Source organism: Myiozetetes cayanensis, unplaced genomic scaffold (genome assembly GCF_022539395.1).
Source record: "Myiozetetes cayanensis isolate MyiCay16 unplaced genomic scaffold, myiCay2020 scf1, whole genome shotgun sequence".
Classification (NCBI taxonomy): domain Eukaryota; kingdom Metazoa; phylum Chordata; class Aves; order Passeriformes; family Tyrannidae; genus Myiozetetes; species Myiozetetes cayanensis.
The window spans coordinates 138,025,085-138,049,270 of record NW_026086604.1 but is presented as its reverse complement, the minus strand read 5'-3'; the positions used below and the strand labels follow the sequence as shown (position 1 = coordinate 138,049,270).

Here is a 24,186-nt window from a genome sequence, read left to right as displayed (position 1 = left end):
TGTACACATCCTGTACACTTCCCCTAGAAATATTTTTGTGGGCAGAGGTCAAAGATTTTCAGATTTTCTCCATGATTTCTAGACCGAGATATGTCGAGATTGGACTAATGCATTGTCCATGTCATCTGCCTGTTAACTTTACATGCACTGATTTTTCACATTTCCAGAAAAGTTTCACAGCATTGTATATTGACAGCTGTGTATACCAAGTGTACTTGCTTTTTCTTGGCCCTGAGATCTGGGAAATCCTACTTTCTTTTCTCTGTTAAGGCAGTGATTCTTTTAATTTTATGAAGGAGGGACACAGGCCCTCTTTAGTACCTCTGTTTTATTCATTTTAGCATTATTTACATCTTTGAAGCTTCTCTTGCCCACAGTACACAAAGTGCTGAGTAATGGCTGTCTTGGTTACCGTACCATGTATACACGTGAATAAAATTGTCCATCTGCAGTGTAATTTTGGAATACAGTAATGTAATGTAATAGAGAAACAATTCCTGTCTCCACAGTCAAGCTTCTGCTGCAGAACTTGGAAGCTGCATAAGGCACAGAATGGTCAAGAGCCCTGGGACAGAATTCCCAACTCAGGCATACCCTAATCCTTGTGAAGGCACAGGAATCCACTACGTCCAGTCTTCATCCCTTTTTTAGGGCAGGTCTCTGGGGAATACACATTTGAAATGAACCTTGCCTAATTTGTGTAATTAGCTAACAAGTCTGTTGTGGTTTAACCTCAACTGGCAGTTCAGCCCCACACAGCCACTCACTCACTCTACCCACTTCGGGATGAGGGAGAAATTGGAAGAGTAAAAGAACTCCTGGGTTGAGATACAGAGTGTTTAACAGGTAAAGCAAAAGCTGTGCACACAAGCAAAGCAAAACAAGGAATTAATTCATCACTTCCCATCTCAGGCAGGTGTCCAGCCACCTCCAGGACAGCAGGGCTCCATCACATGTAACAGTCACCTGGGATGACAAACACCCTTGCTCTGAACATCCACCCCTTCCTTTTCTTCCCCCAGCTTTATATGTGGAGAATGGCACCGTGTGGTGAGGGATATCAGTTGGGATCAGCTTCTTGTGCCCCCCAGCCTCCTCACAGGTGGGGCAGTGTGAGAAGGAGAAAAGGCCTTGACACTGTGTCAGTACTGCTCAGCAATAGCTAAAACATCACTGTGTTATCAGTGCTGTTTTAAGCACAAATCCAAAGCACAGCCACATACCAGTCACTGTGAAGAAAATTAACTCTATCAGCACAAAGTCAAAGGAAGCAAAACTGAGTCACTTCTACAAAATAAAAATGCATTTTTTACAAATAACAGATGAAGTGCAAACCCTCACTCCAGTGGCATAAGACCTAACCTGACTGCAGAATAAGCGGATTCCAACACTTGGCCTGAATAAACACAAAACCCAGCTCTCTAATAAGGTCTTAAACAGAGAAATGATGCACAATTGGGATTAGCATTTTTCAAATTATATCCATATATAAGTTGTGGGACTAATGTTTTCAGCTCAAGTGTCTGCACACAAAGATGTGCTGTCTTCACTAACCGCCCAACTCAGCCGAACTCTAATGTTCTTACACAACTTCCTCTGCAAGACTATCGCCCCCAAGCATTGGACAGGAAGCTTAGGCCACAGACTAAGGTACCACGACTTCACTACTGATGTAGTATTTCAACCTTTTTAGTTATGCATCCAAGAACTTGTTGGCTACAGTAGGAATAGGAATTAACTTACAGGTTCGTGGATTTGAGATTCTGAAGTCACAGAAGGAAACATCACAATGGGAGATGCATTATGCCATTAACTAAGTATTATTCAATACACATTTACAGTAAGCTCCATTCCCAGCATTTAATGCATGTAGCACAGAGATATTCTGTTCTGCTCATTCTCTTATTTTGAAATGCACCTTAATTGCTTAGGCCTAGTCTTTCATCACATATCCAAGGGGAATGTAGGAATGGTCATACTGAGCAGGGACTGTAACCACCTTCCCTTCCTGTGTCATGTCATGTAAATTAAACGGCATTAGTGGTATCAAAACAGTTTCCAGCAAAAGGGTGCCCTGCTCACCTCATTTTATACTTCCTGGAGTTCATTTATGAAAAGCTATAAACCAGATGGTATCTTCACCACACCCACTGGTCTCTTCAGATCAAAAGAGAAGTTACCAGTGGAAGGTATCACAGGGAACTTTAATATTCTATTCATTCTGAGGTTTCATACTCCTGGGATGTCAAGTCAGAAGCTCTCACTGGCATTTTTTGTTGGGTTTGATTTTTTTTCTATAAGAAAAGAGGTGAAACATTATTCCATCGCAAACCAAGTATTTTTAGCCAGCCATAGCAGGAGACATCTGCCTTCGTCACTAAACAATTTCCTTGAGAAAAACACTGTTGAAGAAAGTACTGAGGTGCTGATGCCAGAAGAGACTAACTCAGTATCTGTGGGATTTTCTGAGGAAGAAGTACCCCTCTCTTTTTGGCAACTAAGGATCTCAGTTTTTAACTCTTTATACCACTGCTACTTTCCCCATTGTGTAAATAGTTACTGCAAGTATGCACTGGAACCCTATTATGTATGTGATGTAACTATATGAACTAAAAACTCCCATACATTTTTAGGGACAACTATTCTGACAGTCTTATTTCAACAAGCTGATCTGTATTTCTGTATCCATATGTGCTGGGCATCACCAATTAAAAGCCTTTGCTATCCTACCTACTAATGCAAATTAATGTACGTAAACAGAATGGTGAGGTGCACAGAAACTGCAAGACCATAAGATAACCACTGTTTTCCAGATGGAATTGATCGGAGAAGCAAGATCCATAACAGCTCAGTAAGTCAAGATTTTTGTGAGGTTGTGGTAAGCATAAATACAGGATGACAAATAAGTTTCTGTCTCTGCAGAGAAGTAATCAAACATGTCCTAAAGCTGTCAGCATCAGTGGCAAGTGGTACTGCAAACGAAGACAAAAATATCTTCAAATGTTTTCAGATCTGCACTGATTATTAATTTATGTTGTTCATCTGAATAACATAACTTTTGAAGTTGACATCGGGAATCCATAAACTAAATAACTATCTAGGTTAGACTAGAGATATGGCTTTGGGAACTGCAGCATATAATCTGTACATTGTACGATGTTCAAATTTAAACCTTCCTCCCTAACAAAGAAAAACAAGTGAAGAATTTGGGGGTTTTATTCTGAGACCGTTTCATAGGTAGCAGTGAATTCTCTTTTACATAACATTGCTGACAACTAATTGTTGACAAAAATACAACACATTTTAACAAACAAGCTCAACAACACTCTAGAATATTCTCCTGAGATTGTGTATTTTCAATTCCAAACAAATAGCTCACTCATTTCCAAGAGTTGCAGAGTTACACTTTAGTTTAAGCCCTGTTTGTATTCTCATGCAATTGTTCAACTCTGTAAATATCCATATTTCTAGAATACATTTGAAAGGTAGGAACTACTCAGAAATAATTTTTTGCTTAATGTTAATTAAGTTAGAATATGCTAGCTAGTAAAGAAGAGTAAAGAAAACAGAAATAAAATAATCATTATCTAGTATTTAACAGTTATCGATATCTTTGTACTTCAGGCTTAATTATACCTACATTCACCAAAGTAGAAATATTAATGAGAACATGGTATTTGCCTAAATACACTGCAACAGGGTCAGATCTAAAACCAAAGTTTTATTGTCTAAAATAGGATGTGAATGAACTCGGATATGTCAGTCTTAAGAGCTCTTGACATGGTGTCCCAGTTTAAATGAGACAAGGGTCTTTTGCTGAGGGTGAGTTAGGAGAAAAGACCCAAACTTTTCTCTCTAAGCAATTATAAATCTAAAATTAAAAGGCTCCGATTGAAGGAAAAGAACAAAATTATGGAAAAGGAAAAATAACAGCCCTTTATTAAAAGTATCTGTGTATTAACAGAAACACCACAAAAAAACCAAGTAAAACAACCCAAACAACATTCCTATACCCACAAACAACCCCTTCAAAACCAAACCGATAAACCAGCAAAAGGAAGAGTAAACAGTTCAATTTCTGCGCCCCTTGGTGCAATTCCAACCACAGTCAATAGAAGGCGCCGTCAGGTCACTGGAGATGCAAAACTTGTAATGTCCTGTACTATTCACCAGGTGGCACTGTTGGGTCACTGGAGGAGCAGAACTTGTAGTGTCCTATAATAGCCACCAGGTGGCACTGTTGGATCACTGGAGGAGCAGAACTTGTAATGTCCAGTGCCCGTCACCAGGCGGCGCTGTGGGATCCCTGGTTGCCGCCACGTGGGATGGGGGAAAAAACAACACCCTCCAGGGTACGTCGGAGAGAAAAAAAACAAACAAAAAAACCACCTCGGTTCCCTTTCCCTTCCCACACTGCGAAAGGAGAGAGGGAGTGGGAACGGAAGAAAAAAACAGCAATCAAACAGAAAGTTCTCCCAATGGAAGAAAACTCATGATCTTCAGCTGGTTAGAGTTCGCTTTAAGCAGGGCCTGCAGCCAGCAACAGCTGAGCAGAGAGCAGCAGCAAACTCCCTCCGACAGAAAAAAAAACCAAACCCAGGCAGCGTCTGCAGCTCGCAGCAGGTCCTGAGCCCACCGGCACACCAGCCTCTCCTCCTGACCTGACCTGCATTCCAGCCACACTCCCAGCCCACCAAAATTCCTCCTCCCCCTGTTGCCCCAGAGACGAGAGAAAAAAGTAGACCTTAGCTCCTCCATCTGCCTGGACCGGTCGATTCTTTTGTTCACCTGATAGCTACCTGATGGCCTATACACAGGGCACACACGGCAGGGGGAAGGGAAAGAAAAATTCCTTGCTAAAATTGGAACTATGACACATGGCTGCAATTTTGCTCCTGTTAACAGCTACAATTTTTTCAGTGCCTACAGGGCTGCTGCCAACACTCAAAATCCAGAACACACACCTGATACCATCAGGGGTTTCAATTAGCTTCAAGGTTGCAAAACCTACCTCATACTTTCAGATCAAACTTGACTTATGAAGCCAACAAAGCTGTTATTACCCTTTAAAATGACATAATCCATTCCTGGGATGTTTTTGGAGCACCTTCTGCAGCACAGAATCAGGATTCCTGTCCTGAATGTGTAGGAGACACTCAATTTCTCCTCTGTCTAAGAACATTAAATCTTACCTCTCCTGGGAAGTCTTTAGCTACCACACTGGTCAGGGTCTGCCATCTGTACACCATCTCTGCATCCTTACCATAGCTGTTCCTCTCAGGACTTTTTCGTAGCAAAGGTCAGGAATTTATAATCTTGGTGTTCTGTGTATTTTAATTAACTTTAGTTATTGAAAAATCAGCCCTGTCTTCCTACCTCTTTGAAGTGCTTGTTTGTTCAGTGGAAGGAAAGGGACTTCATCAAGGGCAAGTAACTCCATCCTCAGAGTTATGGACCACTCTGTGGAAATGCTGCCTGTTATCCCACTGAAATGCAAACTAGACTTCAGAGAAATACCCAGATTTTAGATTAACATTGTTAGATAAGACAAATATTAATTCCAGCAATTAACAAACTTGTCCAGGAGTCCGGAGAAAGAAGTCTTGGACTCTCCATGCCTCCTCCTATGAACTTTTCTTAATTTTTAATGTAAGTAGTCATGTATTGTGTAGACAATTTGTGCACACAGAGATCTAGTTACCATACTCAGGAGCAGATATTTAGAGTTTAGACGCGCAACAATTTACAGTACAAACTTATGTCTGGCTCTTAAGATAATACTATTTCCCACAGCAGCTTCATAGATGCCAGTGTAGTTCTCTTGGGTACCATCAGTGTGGCATGTTCAAGGTTTCATCCTCTCTGGCACTTCTGCAGTAAGGCACAAGTACATCTGCAGTTCAGGTTCTGGCTCTGCAGGACTCCATTCTTCAGGCAGTTCTGCTTCTCTCATCATCTCTCATCTCATCTCATCTCATCTCTCATATCAGCTTCACAAACACTGAAGGAGGACAAGGCGTAGCACTCTGGACTCATTTCGTACTATTCCTGAACACTGTGCTAAGACAGTAGGCACCCCTACCTTTTCCAGCCCATTTGTTGCAGTATATTCCTTTATTTTGCCTCAGGTACCTACTGGGTTTGCCAGGCTTTTTCTTTTTTTTTCAGCTTAGATGCTGCTTCTAGGTCCAACTAAGCTTTCTGCTACAATTATTGACTGATTTGAATAAACAAAACATGGTGATTTGGGCTAAGTGTCACATAAATCACCTGGTCATGTTATCAGCTACATTCTCTGTATTTTTGAACACCTTTAATCTTACGTTACATTGCTAAAGATTCTAAGCAGATGAATTAATAAGAAATATAATCTTTAACCACATTTAAAATTCATTTAGTCATTGTCCTTGTGATTTCATTAATTTGATAGGCTTATTTCCTTATCTCATTTCCTTATCAAGTATGTATTTTAAAACCAGGCTGCTGTCTTTACACCACTTCTCCACATTATTGCAAAGTTCATATTTGGTTTTAATAGGATTATTTTTGTATCAGCAATTCCATTAAGTGTGTTTCACTTTGCTGGGCATCGGCCCAAGATCCCAGACAACTAATCTCTAAAAAGTGACCTACATACTTAACCATTGTCCTGCTCATATGCAACACTAATTGGCTCATATTATATGTTTGATCTATACAGAATTTCTCTTGTGCAACTGCATAAGTCATTATAAATTAGTAATTTTTCCGTATATGAAGACTTTTCAAAGAGTGAATTCAGATGGATAAAATTGCCCCATATCTGAACCAAAAATTAAGTTCATAAGAGATGGTTAACCATGTTTTAAATATAGTCTTTCTGCAGTGAATAGTAAACCCATGTAAGCACTAGGTTTATTTGTTTAGAATTTCAACAGCTGTAGGCATTGCAATCAGATTTTTTACATAATCTCCTATAAACTGATTCTTTCAGACTCTTTACAGCTGAAATTTTGTATTTTCAAAACTTTTGTAGAAGGTACAGGAATGTGTGAGGAAATACTTGGGCCAGATTTAAAATCTGTTATGAAACTTTGGAGTACAGCTTTGATAATTTTATTATGGGGGTGTTCTCTTCTTGTTGGGAGAAAGCTTTCCCTAGCTTCAAATTTGAGCATTACTTTACCTTCATACACATGAAAAGGCTGTTGGATATCTCTGTAGGCATTCTCTGTGTGTGAAGTGTGTACAAAAAAGAATAACAAGCTCCACTGCCCAAGGTGGAAGCTGACCACCTTGCTAGTGAAAAATTCAGACTTGAACACTGTTACCTAGAGGCAAGTAGGTCAAACTCCTCAAACCATGGCACTGAGAAGATAATTTGAAAAACAAACTAAAAGGAGTGGACAGAAAGGGATACTTGCAGAAATAACTTGAACAAGTTCTCTTATATCTAGTTTTGGGCAAATGTGCAGTACAAAGCAGGGTTTCTTTTGTGAGTCATTTACTATGGTGATGTGCTACAAGTGTGTCACTAGAGATGGTTCTGAGCTGAGGCCTGCAGATATTGCTGAGCTTATTTGCATGAGTTGTTTCTCTTCTCCCCTCACACATTTCCAAGTCAGACAGTGAGACCTCTGCTGTTAGTAAAAGTGCTCTGCTGTGTTATGAGGGAAAATCCATTTCTGTTCCTCAGGGAGTTAATGGCAAATGTGGGAGACCAAACAGAAGACTTAAGTATTTCCAGGGCTAAAACATCCTCTGAAAAATTGTAGCATTTATTTATTTCATCCTTGAAAGGGGGGTGGGGGTGTGAACTGGAAACAGAAGAACGGATCTACTCAAACAGCAAGAGCTAATGTTAGGTGTTGTTTGAACATAAATTTATAACCTCAGAAATGCGCCAGGCTGGAAAAGAGATCTAACATCGGCCAAAACCAGCTATGTTGAAAACAGCTGGGACAGCAAATCAACTTTTTAAGCTTTGCAGTCATACACTACAGTGAAAATTGACATGGCCCTCTTCAGATTGTATCAGCTGCAACACAAACTTTTTAAGAACTGCTTTAAACTGTGACCAAGTTAACATTACATTTACGACTGTAAAATTGCACAACATTAGTAATTGATTTAACTGTCAAATTATATAAATACTTAAATGAATCTCTTACTCAATAACAACAATTCCCAAACCATGTACTTAATTTTTCAGTGACTAGGCCCATAAACTTACCATATGGAAATTCATTTGTTGTTCTAGACCTTGACATCACATCTCATGTATTTGGCTAATTCTCTTGAATGTTTAGGTGTTCAGTTCACACCTCACAGGTGCTATGGAGAAACATGACACAGTCCTGTAAGAACTATGCATACAGACAGAGACTTGCAGACATAACTGTGGGGGACATAGAATACTATGCAATCATCGTTGTAATGCAAAAGCAGGCAATTTATTAGAAAAGTGAAATCCATCTAGCCTGAAGAATGATCTTCTTCATCATTGTGCCTTTATCGTTTCCTGTGTTCTGCATTCCCTGTTTTTACCTCCCTCTTCTATTTGCAGAATGATATTTCTGAATGCCTGGATTAAAACTGCATTATTTCATTTCCCCTTTACACCATTATGTTTCAAAAGATACTCAGATTTATATTTAATGTTTGTGATCTAGAACTAATAACTACTGTGCTTCAATAGCAGTATTTGTAATATCATTTAGATATCATTGGTAATAACATTTAGATAACATATTATTATTATTATCTATAAATAAAACTTAAATAACTCCCACTTTCACTAAGTGTGACTATTGGTCAGGAAGACTATAAATTGAAAATTTATCAATACGATTTTTTTTCCTCTTAGAAGTCTATCAAATTATAAATCACTTATTTCTAACTACATATGAACACAGGAACCACTGAAGAAGTTAGTTTGTGTCCTCAATAGCCACGGAACACCCCACTCCTCTTATTCCCACCCCCAGGATACAAGAAATTTCCTACTTGTAGAATATCCTTTGGCTGCCTCATCAGTTTTGATATGAAGTGCAGACATTTATACTCCACAAGGTGTCACTCTAAAACAGCTGGGAAAAAATAGTCACTTTTTTGCTTCAAACTTCATCCAAAAGGTCAGAAATGACTAGCATTTACATTTAAGAGTGAACTACCAGACTTACTCAAAGCTACTACAATGCAACAGTAAAGGCAGTGGATAATTTTTCTTTTAAATAGTAAATTTCAAAACCAGTCTATTTTAAACTAATTTACCCAGCTAAAGTGCAAAATTGTCAGTAACTTTAAATCTGGAAGAGCATTCAGCAAGTGTATTATCAGGACACTGCCATTGTCTTTTAATCAACCACTGTTGGCTTGGTGAAGAGGCAGAGAACGACATCAGACCCAATAGCTTAGGTCTGCAAGGTACTTAAGCTCTTTAATAAAATACATTTTGTTTACAAGTACACTGTCCTTTTAAACAAGTATGGTATATTCCATAGAAATCTGAACATCCTCCAAAAATACAAATAGTTGTCAGCAATAAAAGTAACAAAACCTCGATTTCTATGGTTCACTTGCAATCATTAAATTAATTCTCTGGAATCTAACAGGAGAGAATTCCCAGTAAGTTTTCTTATATTTAACAAAGCTTACTTTCCAACTTTTCCTTTAGTAAGTCCATGCCCTCATTGCTAACTACCTATTTTCATGAACTTCTGAGAGATCTCTGACACGTCAACTTTAATTGATGTCAACCATCAGGTTCAAAACATACCAGAAGAAATCAGACACAGACATGAGACATGATACTGTCATTTTACAGGAAACAAGATTAGTATTTCAAGAAAATGAAAATCATCTATGAAAAAGAACAAAGAACATATGGAACAGGTCTGTTAGCACTAGGGAGATAGCTATAGGTGACAATTTACACAAGATATAATAGAAACTGGAAGCTATTTTGAAATGTTAACGCTTTTCATCCTGTGCTCAATGCTGCAGAGCTCTGATCCCTGCATAGACTAACAGCCTTCTTGCACAAAAAATACAGAAGAAGTCCCACAAATAAACTCACAATACCTGCCTGCTGGTGTTATTCTGTAACAGTACAGCTTTCAAACACTTTGTTCAGTCTATCCTGACTTTTATTCCTGTTTCTCTCTAGCTATATTTCATGTCAGGCCCATTTCTAGTAGACACACTTCAGAAAAGCTAATTAGGCCAGGCCTCAAATGAGAAAAGCAGACAAATGTCTGCTTCAAAAATATCAACAGATTTTGGGCTGCTCACCTGTGTCAAGAAAGATGCATGTCTGGATCTCTGACATAACTGAAAACTTCTGTTAAAGATGCAGGCATGTAAGGATTTAAGCATTTTCTGATTTGTATGGCAGCTGACAGACTTCAGAAAGCTTCTAGTTCACACAAGCCGGATCTTGGGAGAATGTAGTTCTTCAGAATCAATTTCATCATGCAAAATACCTCAGTATGCATTAAACTTCAAAATGGGTTTGCAGTTCTCTCACTTCTGTAAGAACTAATGAAAGCTAGAAATGTGATGAATACCTTGCTGAGGGGAAAAAAATAATCTTAAGAGAACTGTTTTAGAAAAAGCAAATCCCATAGCCCTGAGTGGGCTTGTTAAACAACTCTGCAGCAGCTTTTACCTGGTGTGAGCACAAACACACTGGGGAGGGGGTGGGCAGAGTCATGGAAGTGAGAACATTAGAAGCCTCATTCAAGGATGTTTGGAAGTCATATTTTCGAAGCCACAAAACAAAAGCAATGACTTGGCTAGGTAACCAGATTTCTGAATTGTGACATTTTTATAGCTATAATTCCATTCATGAGATGTGTTAATCACACTCGATTCCACTGGCATAGGCTATTAAGGGAGAGGAAAAACCTCAGCAGTAACAATAACAAATACACTTCCTTCACTGTTTTTTCCATTCAAGTCACACACAATACAATGAAGTTATTTTTTTCCTTAGTCTACATAGGGCACTCAACTCTCACATACTCTCTCCCTTTGTAAGATCATTCATATACACAGCTTCTGTTTCATACTATATCAAACAAGCCAGTTGCAAGAAGGAAGTTCTTACTCAGAAGTAGGAAAAAACAGAAACCTGAGAAAAAAAGATTAGAAAAACTCATTAGACACAGAAGAAACTGATTTTTGCTAACTGTCATTGCCTGCCTGAATAAGATGCTATGAAATTACCCCAGAACTTAAATAACTCATTTTCTTCAGTTTTTAAAGCAAATACTAGAACCAACACAGCCTTTCATGGAATAATGAAATCATTGTTATCCCTCATCCAGAAGAGCCTCAAAAAAAATCTCCAACCAAATTAAGCCCCCTCTCCACACAACAATATTTTATACATGAATGCTGACAACCAAAAGGCAGTTACTTCTGTCAGCTGCTTAACAGCTCAGCATTCACTGCAGTCTTGCCATGCACACACCCACGCACTGAACACCAAGGGGATGAAACAGAAAAAAAAGTGGGCAAAATGAGTCAATCCAAACCAGAAGCTGAGCAGACCCCTTTGTTTTCTCTGAAGGGATACTTCATTCAGAAAAACATCACACTAAATTTAGCTTTTACACTGATGGCTGCAGGATAACAGTACAGCTTAGCAATTATGTTTGATAAGAACAGAAGGAAAAGCAAATGGGAGACAACTTGCAATCCTTAGGACTGGATTTATTTTTTGGCTGCATTGATACAATAATTATTCTTGCAAACAGCAAAATCTAAGGGAAATAACAATAACAAAAAATCCCCCAAAGAAACTAAATCCACACCTATTCACACAATATGCTCATTTTAATCCCTTTTTTCCCAGGTCACAATAGCTGAGGCTGTTTAACGGAGTTAAGAGAGAGATGTCTGGATAACCTAGAGATTTTTCTTTGCAAGTCTGCTTAAGAAACAGCTATGACTCAAAGCTGTACCTTAAGAGGAAGCTATGACATTTCTCATCACCCACAACTCTAGAAGATAGAACACATTTTTCAAGAGACCATTTTCACTGAGTTACATGAAAATCTATTTGAAATTAAAAAAAAATTAAAAATCTATGCAGTCTTGAGTACAACTTCCTCAAAGGACAATCCTCTAGCAAGCAGTCATAAAGAAATTTGCAAACAGTTGTGAGGTTCAGCAAGAGAGAAGAGTTTTGTACCATAGGAATTCAGTTTTCTTACAGAAAGAAAAAAGTTATTTTGGCCTTTTTTTTTTGAAAATGAAGACAACAAATTCCTGATTCTGACAAATCCAAGCTCAGGCACTGCTCAAATTCTCTTGCAATAAACTAACTTGGATTCATTTAATGTTTCTTTATTAAGAATAATAATGTGTTGAAAAGGTCTTTTGCCTGCACCACATCAAGCATCCTGTTTCAGAAATCTGAACTGGAATCAGGTTCCTCTGAAAATTAAGTTGTTATCCAAGGTTCAGAGCTAGATTTTTCTTAGAGAAATAGGTACTTTCCAATCTTGTCAAGTGACAGAGTGACACAACCATCAAAGAGGAGAATGAAGAGAGAACACCTCTTCAGTTACTGTTTTTCCCAGAGGTTGCTAACAATGTAAAAAAGTATCAAATTGTGTAAAAGGCATTAAAACTAACAACACACACACTACAAAACAGAAGGCAGGTTTTGATCTTGTGGTCAGGTAATTCTTTGGAAAGAATACTGAACCCAAAAGCGTAGTTCAATTGAATTCAGATCCCAGTCAAGCTTCAATTTTCAGATTTCTTCCATGAAGAGTAAGAAGTAACAATGAATTAGTTCCAACCATTTCCACTTATTCTGCCCTTTGAAAGGAGCACTAGCAAGCACAGGACTTTATGCATAAATGCAAGATGGATGAACTATAAATCAAAAGAAGAATTCTCTTCCTGTTCATAGCACACATGCACCTACTCTGGATTCCAGCACTGACACACATTCAGGAACATTCAGGACACTGATGTAGAACAAATTGAGTCCCACAACTGATCTAAAACATGAGAGGGCTAAACTGACACTTTAAAGAGAAAAAAATATACTCAAGGTAAACTTTATATTATTTATTTTCCTAAATCTAAACTAATTTGTAAATGCTAGCATATATCCTATCTGTTGCTTTAAACCTCTGACATGCCTCTTGAACAGAGACTCAGTCTCCAGCATTGCCATCTAACTGAAATATTTTGGAACCTTAGTTTTTTGGTATTATTTCTCTGACAAACCCCAGTAGTACACAGACTTTTCCTTCAAATCTTTATTTAATCTCAAGTAAGTATCTCAAAGTTTTCAGTGCACATCTCTCAATCCAGTTCAGAACTTTTCAGGGTTTATTGCTTTAAATAGTCATCTTACAGCAGATTCGTGGCATTAGTGCACTCCTGCCTTTGCCCATTTTAAAATAAGTTATTTCCTTCATCAAAATATACATCTTGGTTCTAATTTACCAACTGTAGATCTTAAATGTTCTTAGTCACCAACAAATTTGCTCATCCTTACTTTAAAACACAGAAATGTGTGTTGTTAATTCTGAATTGAAATGAGATATGAAAGAATGAGAGAATGAAAGAATAATACATCATAAAAACTTTTCTTTTTTTCTCAGTTTTAGCCTAAATGAGCCAGCTTTTCCGCAGTTGCTTTTCTGAAGTATGATATCTCTCCCTGGTGCAGATAAACAGAGCAAATGGAATTTTCCAGAATGACCACACACCAAGAGCATTTGAGTTTAGCTCCCACTATTAACAAAGCACCCCCTCCCAACAAGTAATCATTTAAATAAAAAATAAACATTAATCAAATGTTTTAAAAATAGGGTGGACTACTCTGTGCATAAGGAATTGGCTGGATGGACGCAGCCAGACAGTTGTGGTCAGTGGCTCCATGCCCAGGTCAAGGCCTGTGACGAGTGGTGTCCCCCAGGACTCTGCCTTGGCCCCAGTGCTCTTTAGTATCTTTAGCAGTGACACGGACAGTGAGATCAAGTGCTCCCTCAGCATATTTGCAGATGACACAAAGCTGAGCAGTGCAGCTGACACAACACAAGGACAGGTTTTCATCCAGGGGAGCCTGGACAAGCTTGAGGAGTGGGCCCATGAGAACCTCATGACATCCAACAAGTCCAAGTGTGAGGTGCTGCAGAGAAGGACATGGATGAAAACCTGGTCATGACCCAACAACGTGCTGTGCAATGGCTGCACAGAAGGCCAATCCCATCCTAGGCTGCATCAAAAGCAGCATGGCCAGCAAGGAGGGAGGGGATTCTGCCCCTCTACTCTGTCCTTGTGAGATCCTACCTGGAGTGCTGCATCCAGCTCTGGGGTCCTCAGCACTAGAAAGACATGGACCTGTTAAAGCAGGTCTGGAGGGGAGCCATGAACATAATCACAGGGCTGGAGCATCTCTTCTATGAAAATAGGGGGTTTCTTCATCCTGGAGAAAAGAAGACTCCAGGAAGACCTCACTGGGGCCTTTAAGTACTTAAAGAGGGCGTATGTAAGAGAAAGAAAGCAATTATTTACACAGGCAGACGATAGGACAAGGGTGGACGATATTTAAACCAGAAGAGGAGTGATTCACAGTAGATGTCAGGAACAAATTCTTTACTCAGAGGGTGGTGAGGCATTGAACACGTTGCCCACCAAAGCTGTGGATATCCCATACCTGGAATTGTTCCAGTGAAGCAGATATTTCATTACTTTACTTTTGTTCCAGACCTGCAACAGAGCCCTAGGGGCCAAAAGGCAGCTTGCTTCCTCCTTAAATCAACTCATGTGGCTGCAGGAAGTGAGAGAGAAGACTTCTTCTTACAAACTGTCTAACTTACATACCTAATAGGACTTTCAAAAGATTCAAGAAAGTTATCCTGTGTATTTCAAGTAATTTGGGAAAAAAGAAAGAAAAAAGATATACACAAACCAACCCACCCCAACAGGGTCAGAGTGAAGTGGGTTAAATGCAAATTCAGTGTAAATTAAATTAAGAAGTCTCAATGACTTCACTATGATTCCATCCCTCCTCCCCTCCACACACACACACTCCCCTCAGCAAAGCCAATTAAGTAGGAACCAAGCCTTTCTTCCTACCACATCAGTAAGGCAATGGTGCTATTAGTTCCAGCAAAGCTCCCAAATACTCTGCTCACAGACTGTACTGGCCAACAAACAATTAGATCACTTCTGAATTAAAGAAATACCCAGAAGCAACTTTGCATAAGCACTATTTTCTTTCAAAGCACAATGGAAAGTGGCACATTCTGCATTTACAAGAGCTGTAATCTACTTTAAACATGGGTTCATTTTAAAGATCCTCAGCTTTCACCTACGGGCTATTTAAGAACCCAGTGAATCAGCAAATAGTTACTGTTTATTGGAAAGCTTCCTTCTTTAGGACACCTTTATCATCACTCACTAGTTTGTTGAAACTGAAAAAACTGCACCATCAGTCTTTGCTACAGGCAACTGTCCACAGGTATACAGAATCAAGAATGTGAAGTATTCAGGATGCAAATTTAAATTTTGATATACAGACCTGTAATAAATCAAATGTTCTGCAGACTACAGAGAATTTAGATAGCAGCCATATAACAGAGAGCTTCTTACAAGTATTTACAATATGCTTAGCATCATGTCATGGGCTTAGGTGTGGTTTTTTCCTTTGTCCTCTTCCAGATACTCATGGATTTTAAAGCAGCTCAACCAGGTGTTTAAAGGAAATCAGACACTACACAGGTTAAACAACATGGTTCTATTAAAAACTATCTTTAACCATGGCACTCAGTGACAGCAATACAATACTTTTTTTCCACAAAGCAACTAATATAAAAATATGCCATAAAATCATCTGTAGACTAGTATGCTAGTATACATACATATAATCATAACATTCTTTTATAAACTCTTTCCTGAGATACCTTGGGTGGTTTGATTTTCTCATATTACTGGATGCATCATCTTTATGATTCATCTAAAACAATTGTAAAATATTTTCTATGCGCAGGACACTCAGTAACATGTAAAAAGTAGTATGTAAATATATGGCAAAGAAACAGCTCTTAGAAATTATGTGATTTTTTACTCTGTTATATTTTTTAACATTTGGCTCCTTGGGAGACGGAAGGGAGGAGCATGAAAAACCTGAAATTAGAGCTATGAACTGACAAAAAGCAGGAAAGCATTCAGGAATGTTAGGAGTTGGAATATAATATAAATGACACAAAGAGAAAGCCATAATTCACATTGGCTATGTATTGTCTTATAAAGCAACTGGACATATCTTAGTTCACAGTATAATAAATATTTTTACTAATCTGTTTTGGAAGAGCAAATGTCTTTTAGGGTTTCAAGCTCCTGTATAAGTTTCTTGTTCTGAACTTCTAGCACTGCAACACGACTCTCCAGACATTTTATGTATTCTTTCTTCCGACGTCGACATTCTTTAGCAGCTTCCCTGCAAAAAGCAGAAGTAAAAAGTGCAAACAAAAAAGCCATTTGCATGCCATTAGAAAGCTCAGCAGAGTATGGAGACTATGACAGAATTCCAAATTTTGGAACATCTCCCAAATCAGTCTGAAAACACTAAGCAAAACTGGGTTCCACAAGGGCCTCAAGTGTCTCTTTCTCAAGTTCATATGGCAATCTGTAGAATTGCTTCCTCTCATGCCTTGATTAAAGTTCATAATAAACGAGGTCCAAATGAAAGACAGTTATTCTGCTTTATGACAATAAAGATCTTTGAGGGCCTTGAGTTCCTCAATGAGAGTCTTGTTTTGGTTTTCAAGCACAGCCACACGATTTTCAAGACATTTGACATATTCTTTCTTCTTTCTGCGACATTCTCTGGCAGCTTCCCTGGAACCAATACAAGGCAAATGACTACAGGAACAGCCACAATACGGCAAAGACTGGATAAATGCAATTACCTGCAATCCCTGTGGTTCCACAACAACAACAACAACCACCAACTGCTGGATTGCACAAACAGAACAAAGGGTAACAGCCAAAAGCAATAACATAGTTAAAATACAATTCAAAACAACCAGAACTTGAAACTAATTCAGCATCACCAAATCCAAAGATGGAACCAATACACAGAAGAACTGAGAAAAATAGTGAGTAAATGATAATGTATTGGCTTGAATTGTACTAAACATTAGGATGGAAAGCAGCATTTCTTCTTCCAGTCACATTCCATTTTGTGTGTTTATCGGGAGCATTGTCTTCTGCCATCAAAATCTTAAAACCAAACCCAAAGAATTTACTTTCAGAAAACACAAGCATAACACTACTCTCTTCAGATAAAAAGCTAGATGCCAAGCTTACAACATGCTCTAAATTTTTGCCTTAATGTAACAACACACAGTAAAATTTAAGCCCAAACAAATACAATTTATTAGCATTTTAGAACTGGCCATCTGAGCACATTCACACGTATCTGTGTTTTTTGTTGGTGGCAAATGATAGCCTGAAGCCATTCTCATAGTTCTGCTCAGAAGTCTGTTATATTGAAGCTACACACTTTGAGTAATGTTTTCAGAGCATGTGACTAAACAAGCATTCAGTTCCAGAAGAAATATTAGAAGTACTGGGAGTCCACTCCTTTACCACCTTGGAACATGATAAACTGTCAAACCATGAGAGTAATGTTTTGTTAAGTTATGAGCTATAGCATAGGCACTAGTTTTAAAATTGAAGAGAGGAGAAACAAAAGGAAGCACAACAATGCAGTGATTCTCATGAGTAATTTAAAATAAAGGACAGGCATGAGAGCAAAGCAATACCATTAATTCAATCATAAGGCAAGTGGTTAGTCAGCGTATTAGAAATCTGCACAGCAGAGTATTTCTTCTATTAATCTGCCAACGATAGAGATGGCCACACACTTAAAAAAAGACAGACTCTCTCTTAAGAATAGCATGAAGAATGCACAGAAAAAGACTGATATTTACAACATTGAGTCAAGTTCATGCCACCTAATTAAAAAATATACAGCCACCTCACACAATATGCCTCACAAAATGACAGGGGCACTGCAAAGTAACTTATCCCTGTAGTCAAGTATTTAGAAAAGTCTATAATTATCATTCCATCCTAGAATAAGTCCTCTTCACAGCATTATTAATGGACAGCTACTAATGAGTTCCTCAGATATTTTCCTAACCAATTCTTTGCTGGGATGTTTCAAAATGAAAAAGCCCATCTTGTTCATTTTCCTGTCAGAAGTGGGGGAGGAGGGGAATTAAAATTCAATAAAAAGTACAACTCCAGATCATCACAGAAATGATCTGATACTGATTTCTGCATTACCATACTATTTTCAAACTAAAAATCCATGGGGATATGGTCAACTCTAGCTTTCCAGAGTCAACAGCCAAAACTCTGTGCTGTAAGGACGTGGGATGTCTGACAAAGAATTTCCTGCCTTCCCTTCATCAATTACAAGCAGTGCTCGTGACCTTAAGAACAAAATTTCATTAGAATGTTTTGGGGTTTTTTTTGAACCTGATTATGAATTGTTGTACAGTCTTACCTATTTTTCAAAAGTCTCAGCTCTCTCTTGCGTGTTGCCTCTTCTGCCATTTGCTGAGGACTATGCAAAGTCCCAGGTGAGGCTGCCATGACCACTCCCTGAGGTAGGGTAGTAGTGGGAGTTCGAATCTGGTAAGCTGGCATGTCTCCAGTGGCAGCTATATAAAAGAAACATATTTGAAACTTTATGGCAAAAAATAACTATGCATAAGTTTTCTCTCTGAAAATAACAGATTTCTGTCAATGAGTTATCTGGGATGCCTGATCCATAGAATATTTCACAGGTCTGTAATGTCACAAATACATTTTTTACCTTAGTAGCGCTTATTTCCACACTGTAAAGTATCTAAGTTTCTCTAGCATGTGGCCCCACTACCCCATCCTGTGAAAGCTTCCACATGACTCTCGTCAAACAACATGGGGAAAGCTGTTTGAGAAACAGTTTAAGCATCCACACTTATTTCCTGTTTGCACAATCCCACAAAAAGACGGCCCTGCTGTTGCAGCCACTGAGGTTTATATGCTACCCTGTTCTCTGACAAATTTCAGGAGCCAACTTGCTTCAGTAGGCAACTTTGTCCTCCTTCCTTGTGATAGCCACAGTACCAGCCTTACATTCCCTCTTCCTCTTACAGCAGCAGTTTGGCAACCATTGGAAAATCAGTGAGAGCTGCTGTTGCTGAAATGAACAGGAACAGACAGGCACTCATGAGGACAGGAGCGTGATGACCACAGATAGGATGCTGTGGCATCAGCAAGAGGAGGTGGCAGTGGCTGCACAGGAAGGGGTGTAGCTGTACAGTAAGTCAGAGGGCAAAAGTTCAGATTCACCTCCTGAGCCTACCAGTTTTGAGCTCTCCCCAAGATAAATGCTGATCTGACATGTTACTTGAAACTGATACTTTTCTGATAGTCTCACCTCATTTTTGTATTTCTGATGTACTTTGCTCCTACTTGATGTACCTCAACTTTAAAGCACTGTGAATCTTCTAAGCACTTGTAACTTGTCTGACATGGAAAAAGAATCAAACAAAAAATACATCCCTCTTCAAATTCTAAGCAAGTACTTACCTGCTTCTTTCCATAAATACTTTATATTTTTACAGAACAGAACTTCAAATTTTGTCATTAAAACAGCTGAATATAAAAAATGATGTTTCAGAGGCTATTATGCTACACTTAATTTATACTTTAATTCTTTAAAGCAATAGTCAAATAATGGAAAAACTTATGTGTCATGGTTTAACCCCATCCTGCAACTAAGCACCACACAACCACTCACTCACCCCACCCACCACTCCCTCTGATGGGATGGGGTAAGCAAACTCATAGGTTGAGATGGGAACAATTTAATAATGGAAATAAAACAATAATAAATGTAAAGGAGAATAACTAAACGAAAGAGAAATAAAACTCAAGAAAAACAAGTGATACAAATGAAAAGCAATTGCTCACCACCCACTGATACCCTGACTGTTGCCAAGCAGCAGTCCCTGGCCAGCTTTTCCTACAGTTTATGTGCTAAGCATGATGCCTTATGTTATGGAAAAACCCTTTGGCTAGCTGGGGTCATCTGTCCTGGCTGTGATCCCTCCTAGCTTCTTGTGCACCCCCAGCCTACTCACTGGCAAAGCATAAGAATCTGGAAAGTTTTTGACTGAGCACAAGCACTACTCAGCAACAACTAAAATATCAGTGTGCTCTCAACATCATTCTCATCCTAAATACAAAACACAGCACAGTGCCAGCTACTAGGAAGAAAATTACCTGTATCCCAGCTGAAACTAGGACAACTTGGAAAAATAATATGTAGACAGAAACATTGTGGGGAGGCTGACAGGTACAGAAATAAAGAAGCATCAACTACAGAGGGGAAAAAGCTAAACTAAATAAGAAGATACTATTATTCTTATTATATTAGCACAGGTGCTTCGCTAATTAAATAAAAAAGCAGGATGAAGTTGTATTTAGACTACAGTTCCACTGCCACATCCTAAAATCATTATCAGCTTAAACCCATTGCAACCTCCCCCAGCTCTCCGTCCTGCGGGTAAAAGTGTTTGTGGAATTACAAGATGAACTGGACCAGTGAACTGACCTGGATAATCCCCTGGCCATGGAGGGAGGGAGGGAGAAATCAGCTCAGAACAGCCCTGTGAGCACTGACAGACAGCCACCATGAACACAGGACTTGGTTGTCTTGTACATCTACAGAGGAATTACTAAAGGCTTTCTTTGGATTCTCCACAGTCATGTTAACAGAACAATATTTCAGCTCACTATTTATAAAAATGGAATGATAGCAACTCCTCAGGCTCACCTTTATGCTGGCCACATTACATATATTTTACAGACTCTGTGTTAAGAACTACCTTTTTCCACCTCATCACTAGGCATAAAGAGATGTTGTCTTAGTTTGCTTTAGCTAAATCCAAGCAAGCCATTTTGTAGACCAAGTCATGGGGAAAGCCCCATAACCCAGGTCACCTCAGCCTGGCAAGACCAACTCCTTTGTTGTCTTTGTTAGATTTACACTCAGATGGCAGTGAGCAGGACTTACTGCTGCTCTTGTGAAGAGGACTCTGTGTGATCATGTACCTGCAGCAAGGCTTAACAGAAGTGATTCCCTATCTCAGCTGGGATCAGCAAACACCACTGTAAGTAACAACAGGTCCCAGTAGTGGCTGTCCTTGCCTAACAGCTGTCTCATTTATAAACCTGTCAGCATGGTAACACAGATAGATAACCATTCTGGTGGTACAGACCTTGCAAACCCAGACACCACTATTTTTAAAAAAAGAAAAAAGCATAGCATTGACAGAATATCTTTTAGTTGAGCAGCAATATGTGCTTTATGACACTTCACTATTAATCAGTACTTTTAATGACTGCAAAGTGTTTTGTATAGTATCTCAAAAAGTTACAATGTCACTGCATTGCCCAGAAAAATACCTTGGGAAAGATGAAATGGGCTTTAAGCAGGGGGAATAAACTCTTTTACCAAGAGTATTTTAAATCTAGTAATGTGTCTATATGACAGAGAAGAACACATTTTGGCATCTGAGACAAATATCCCACACACCTTAATCCAGACTGACAAACCTCTGTGGTCATTTCTAATGAAACTTCACAAAGGTTTAAAGTAATTCCTAAGGCACCTTAGGTAGGACCGAGATTATTAACAAAGCAACAAACCTTCAGTTGGTACAGTTCCCTAACACGCTGCCCCAGGTCAAGTTTGATGTTGTTTTTTTTTTCAGCTCCTTAAAATTGCAAGGGAGTAAAAAGTCACTGAAAAACCTGAAGCTTTCAGTTGAGACTTACAAAAAGAAAATTATTAACAGGAAGAGAAACAGACGAAAAACAACTACTAAAAAAAAAAAACCAAAGAAACAAAAACCAGACCACATCCAGACAAGCACAAAGGACCTTGTAAATTAAACTCTGACAATTAAAAAAAAAAAAAAAACAAAGAAGGCAACACCTCATTGGAAAAAGTAGCTTGCTGAACACAAGAAAGCATCCCTGCACTCCAGTTCTTTCAGTGACTATCCAGGAGAAAAAAAGCCCTGATGTATTTTTATGTCTATTCTCCCCTTCTGTGAGTCATAATGGTAGGATTTGATTATCAAAGGGTTTTTAACTTCACCACTAAACTGGCTACACAGGGCACGAATCATTACTCCTCTGAGCATTGAAAACATCGACTGGGAAGATACTTATCTGTGGGTTAATCAAACAACGTGCGCCAGACCGAGCAGCAGCACGGTAGGAGCCTGTGCCGGCTGCGAAGTGGTTAAAGCTCCCGAGCTGCCGGAGGCGATTGACGAAGCAGAAAGGAACTGACTAAATCGCAGCATGACTTGGAGCTGACGTCAATGTGTATCTTGTTTGGAGTTTAACTTTTCCAGTTCCCTACTGCAACACGATTCCAGGAAATCTAATGACGTCAGCCTTTTGAACTCAATTAGCTGAGGAACAGACCATCTTAACAGTGGAGGAGAAAACAAGCAGGCGTTACAATACTTAGAATTATTGCTCTCAAATTTATTTGCAATCCATATTTTTTCATCATGAGAGCATAGGGTTTATTTACATCGCTGAAACAATGTACACCTTTTCTTTTTTTTCTTTACAGCTAGGCTTAAGCCTACAGCTATCCAATCTGTAGTGTTTATTGCTAAACAAACAAACAAAAAAGCAGCGTCATTTTTACAAAACAAAAAGCAACTATAAACACAGTAGCATATATGACTATCTCCACAATAAAGAAAAATGTAAAAGAAGACTGGTGGCTTTTTTTCAGCAGAATTTTGCATCAAGTAATAAAGATTAGTTATCTGAACTAATCTCTGCAAGAACTCATGCACTAACTGATTTTTTGTTGATTTTTTTTTCCAATTGAAAATATTAAAATTGCCCTGAAATCCTACATGAACTAGATACAAGCTATTTGTATGAGTTTTGAGAGATGAAAGAGCAACAGGTTCAAAAGAAAATGTCACAAATAGTAACTAAATCTGCTTAGACATACAAAAATACCATGTAAAAGGAAACAAAATTTTTACCTGTTTCATCTCCTGTTACAGCCATGATCAGCTTCTGCACACAGAGTTCTCCTGTTCCTCTGCCACAGCTCAGCATGAACTGTTCCAAACTAGCAAGCATGTGCAGGATTACAAGCAAGAGCACTGACATCACAGTGACCTCACTTGCTTACCACTGTCATTAATATGCTCTCTCACTGGCACAGCTCACTGAAACTGCAGCCCAAAGAATTCCTTTTCCAGTAAACCTGTTTTGGTTTTTTTTCTTTTTCCATATTTCTATAATCCTAGCTTTGTTCTTTTTCCCCTGAATTATTCATAAAGTTACAGAAAGCACTCACCACAAGGCTGGCTGTAAAGTACAGCCTGAAAATTCACAGCACTGTCTGACAGAAATTAAAAACATTGCTGTAGCACTCACGAATAACTTGAAATGATAAAGCCATGATTGAATAGAAAATAAGGACATTTTAAACAGACAGACATGCAATTGTTTTGATTGGAGTAGTTCCACTAAAAGGCAGAGAACTCTGTTGGTCAGACATGTGAGACAGGAAAGCTAATAAGCTGTAACAAATCAGTAAATGAAAGGCTAGAGCTCCTTTCTTTGTGGGGTAACCAATAACCCGCTCGTTTAATTTCGGTTAAAAGCTTCAGAAAAGATTAAAGAATGATCCAACAAAGTAAGTCAACCTAATGCTAGCAATTTCAGGCAGAACAATAACTGTGGGTAACGGCTATCTCTTCTCCCCCTTCCCTCCCTTTTCAAAATATGTCCAAGAGATCTGGTTGACTCAATTTTAAAAAATAAATTAAAAAAAAAAATCAGCTCTAAGAGAGTTACTCCTTACTTACATCAATTTAAAGAAGTTTCAGACCAACAGTCCGAGCACTGGTCTGCACATAGGGCATGGTGAATTTCTAAGGTCCCTGTCTGTAATAAACAAACCCAGACTGGTAATTCATCAACTGTGAAACTAAGCTGGATGGCAACAGTGGAAGAATCAATGCAAAAGAAGGAACATTCTGTGATTACAGGACCACTTCAGGATCATATGAACAGAAGATCAGAACTGAAGCACACAAGAAATTCAAGCCACAGATCTCA

The 24,186-nt window shown here is 38.7% G+C and overlaps 1 protein-coding gene across 10 annotated transcripts in view; it reads right to left on the bottom strand.

Annotated features, from left to right (window-relative positions):
* Positions 1–11,676: 11,676 nt before the first annotated feature.
* The window catches only part of CREM (cAMP responsive element modulator), a 38,599-nt gene continuing 26,089 nt past the window's right edge, over positions 11,677–24,186 (bottom strand). For 4 of the 10 annotated variants that reach the window (XM_050332478.1, XM_050332544.1, XM_050332459.1 and 1 more), the window contains 2 exons: positions 18,533–18,689; positions 11,677–16,854 (listed from right to left, as the gene is read on the bottom strand). In XM_050332478.1, coding sequence (XP_050188435.1) covers positions 16,710–16,854; positions 18,533–18,689 — 302 coding nt within the window. In that variant the 3' untranslated portion in view covers positions 11,677–16,709. Of the gene's footprint in view, positions 16,855–18,532; positions 18,690–23,099; positions 23,294–24,186 lie in introns of those variants that run through there. The other 6 variants (XM_050332467.1, XM_050332504.1, XM_050332487.1 and 3 more) reach the window with 4 other exon arrangements.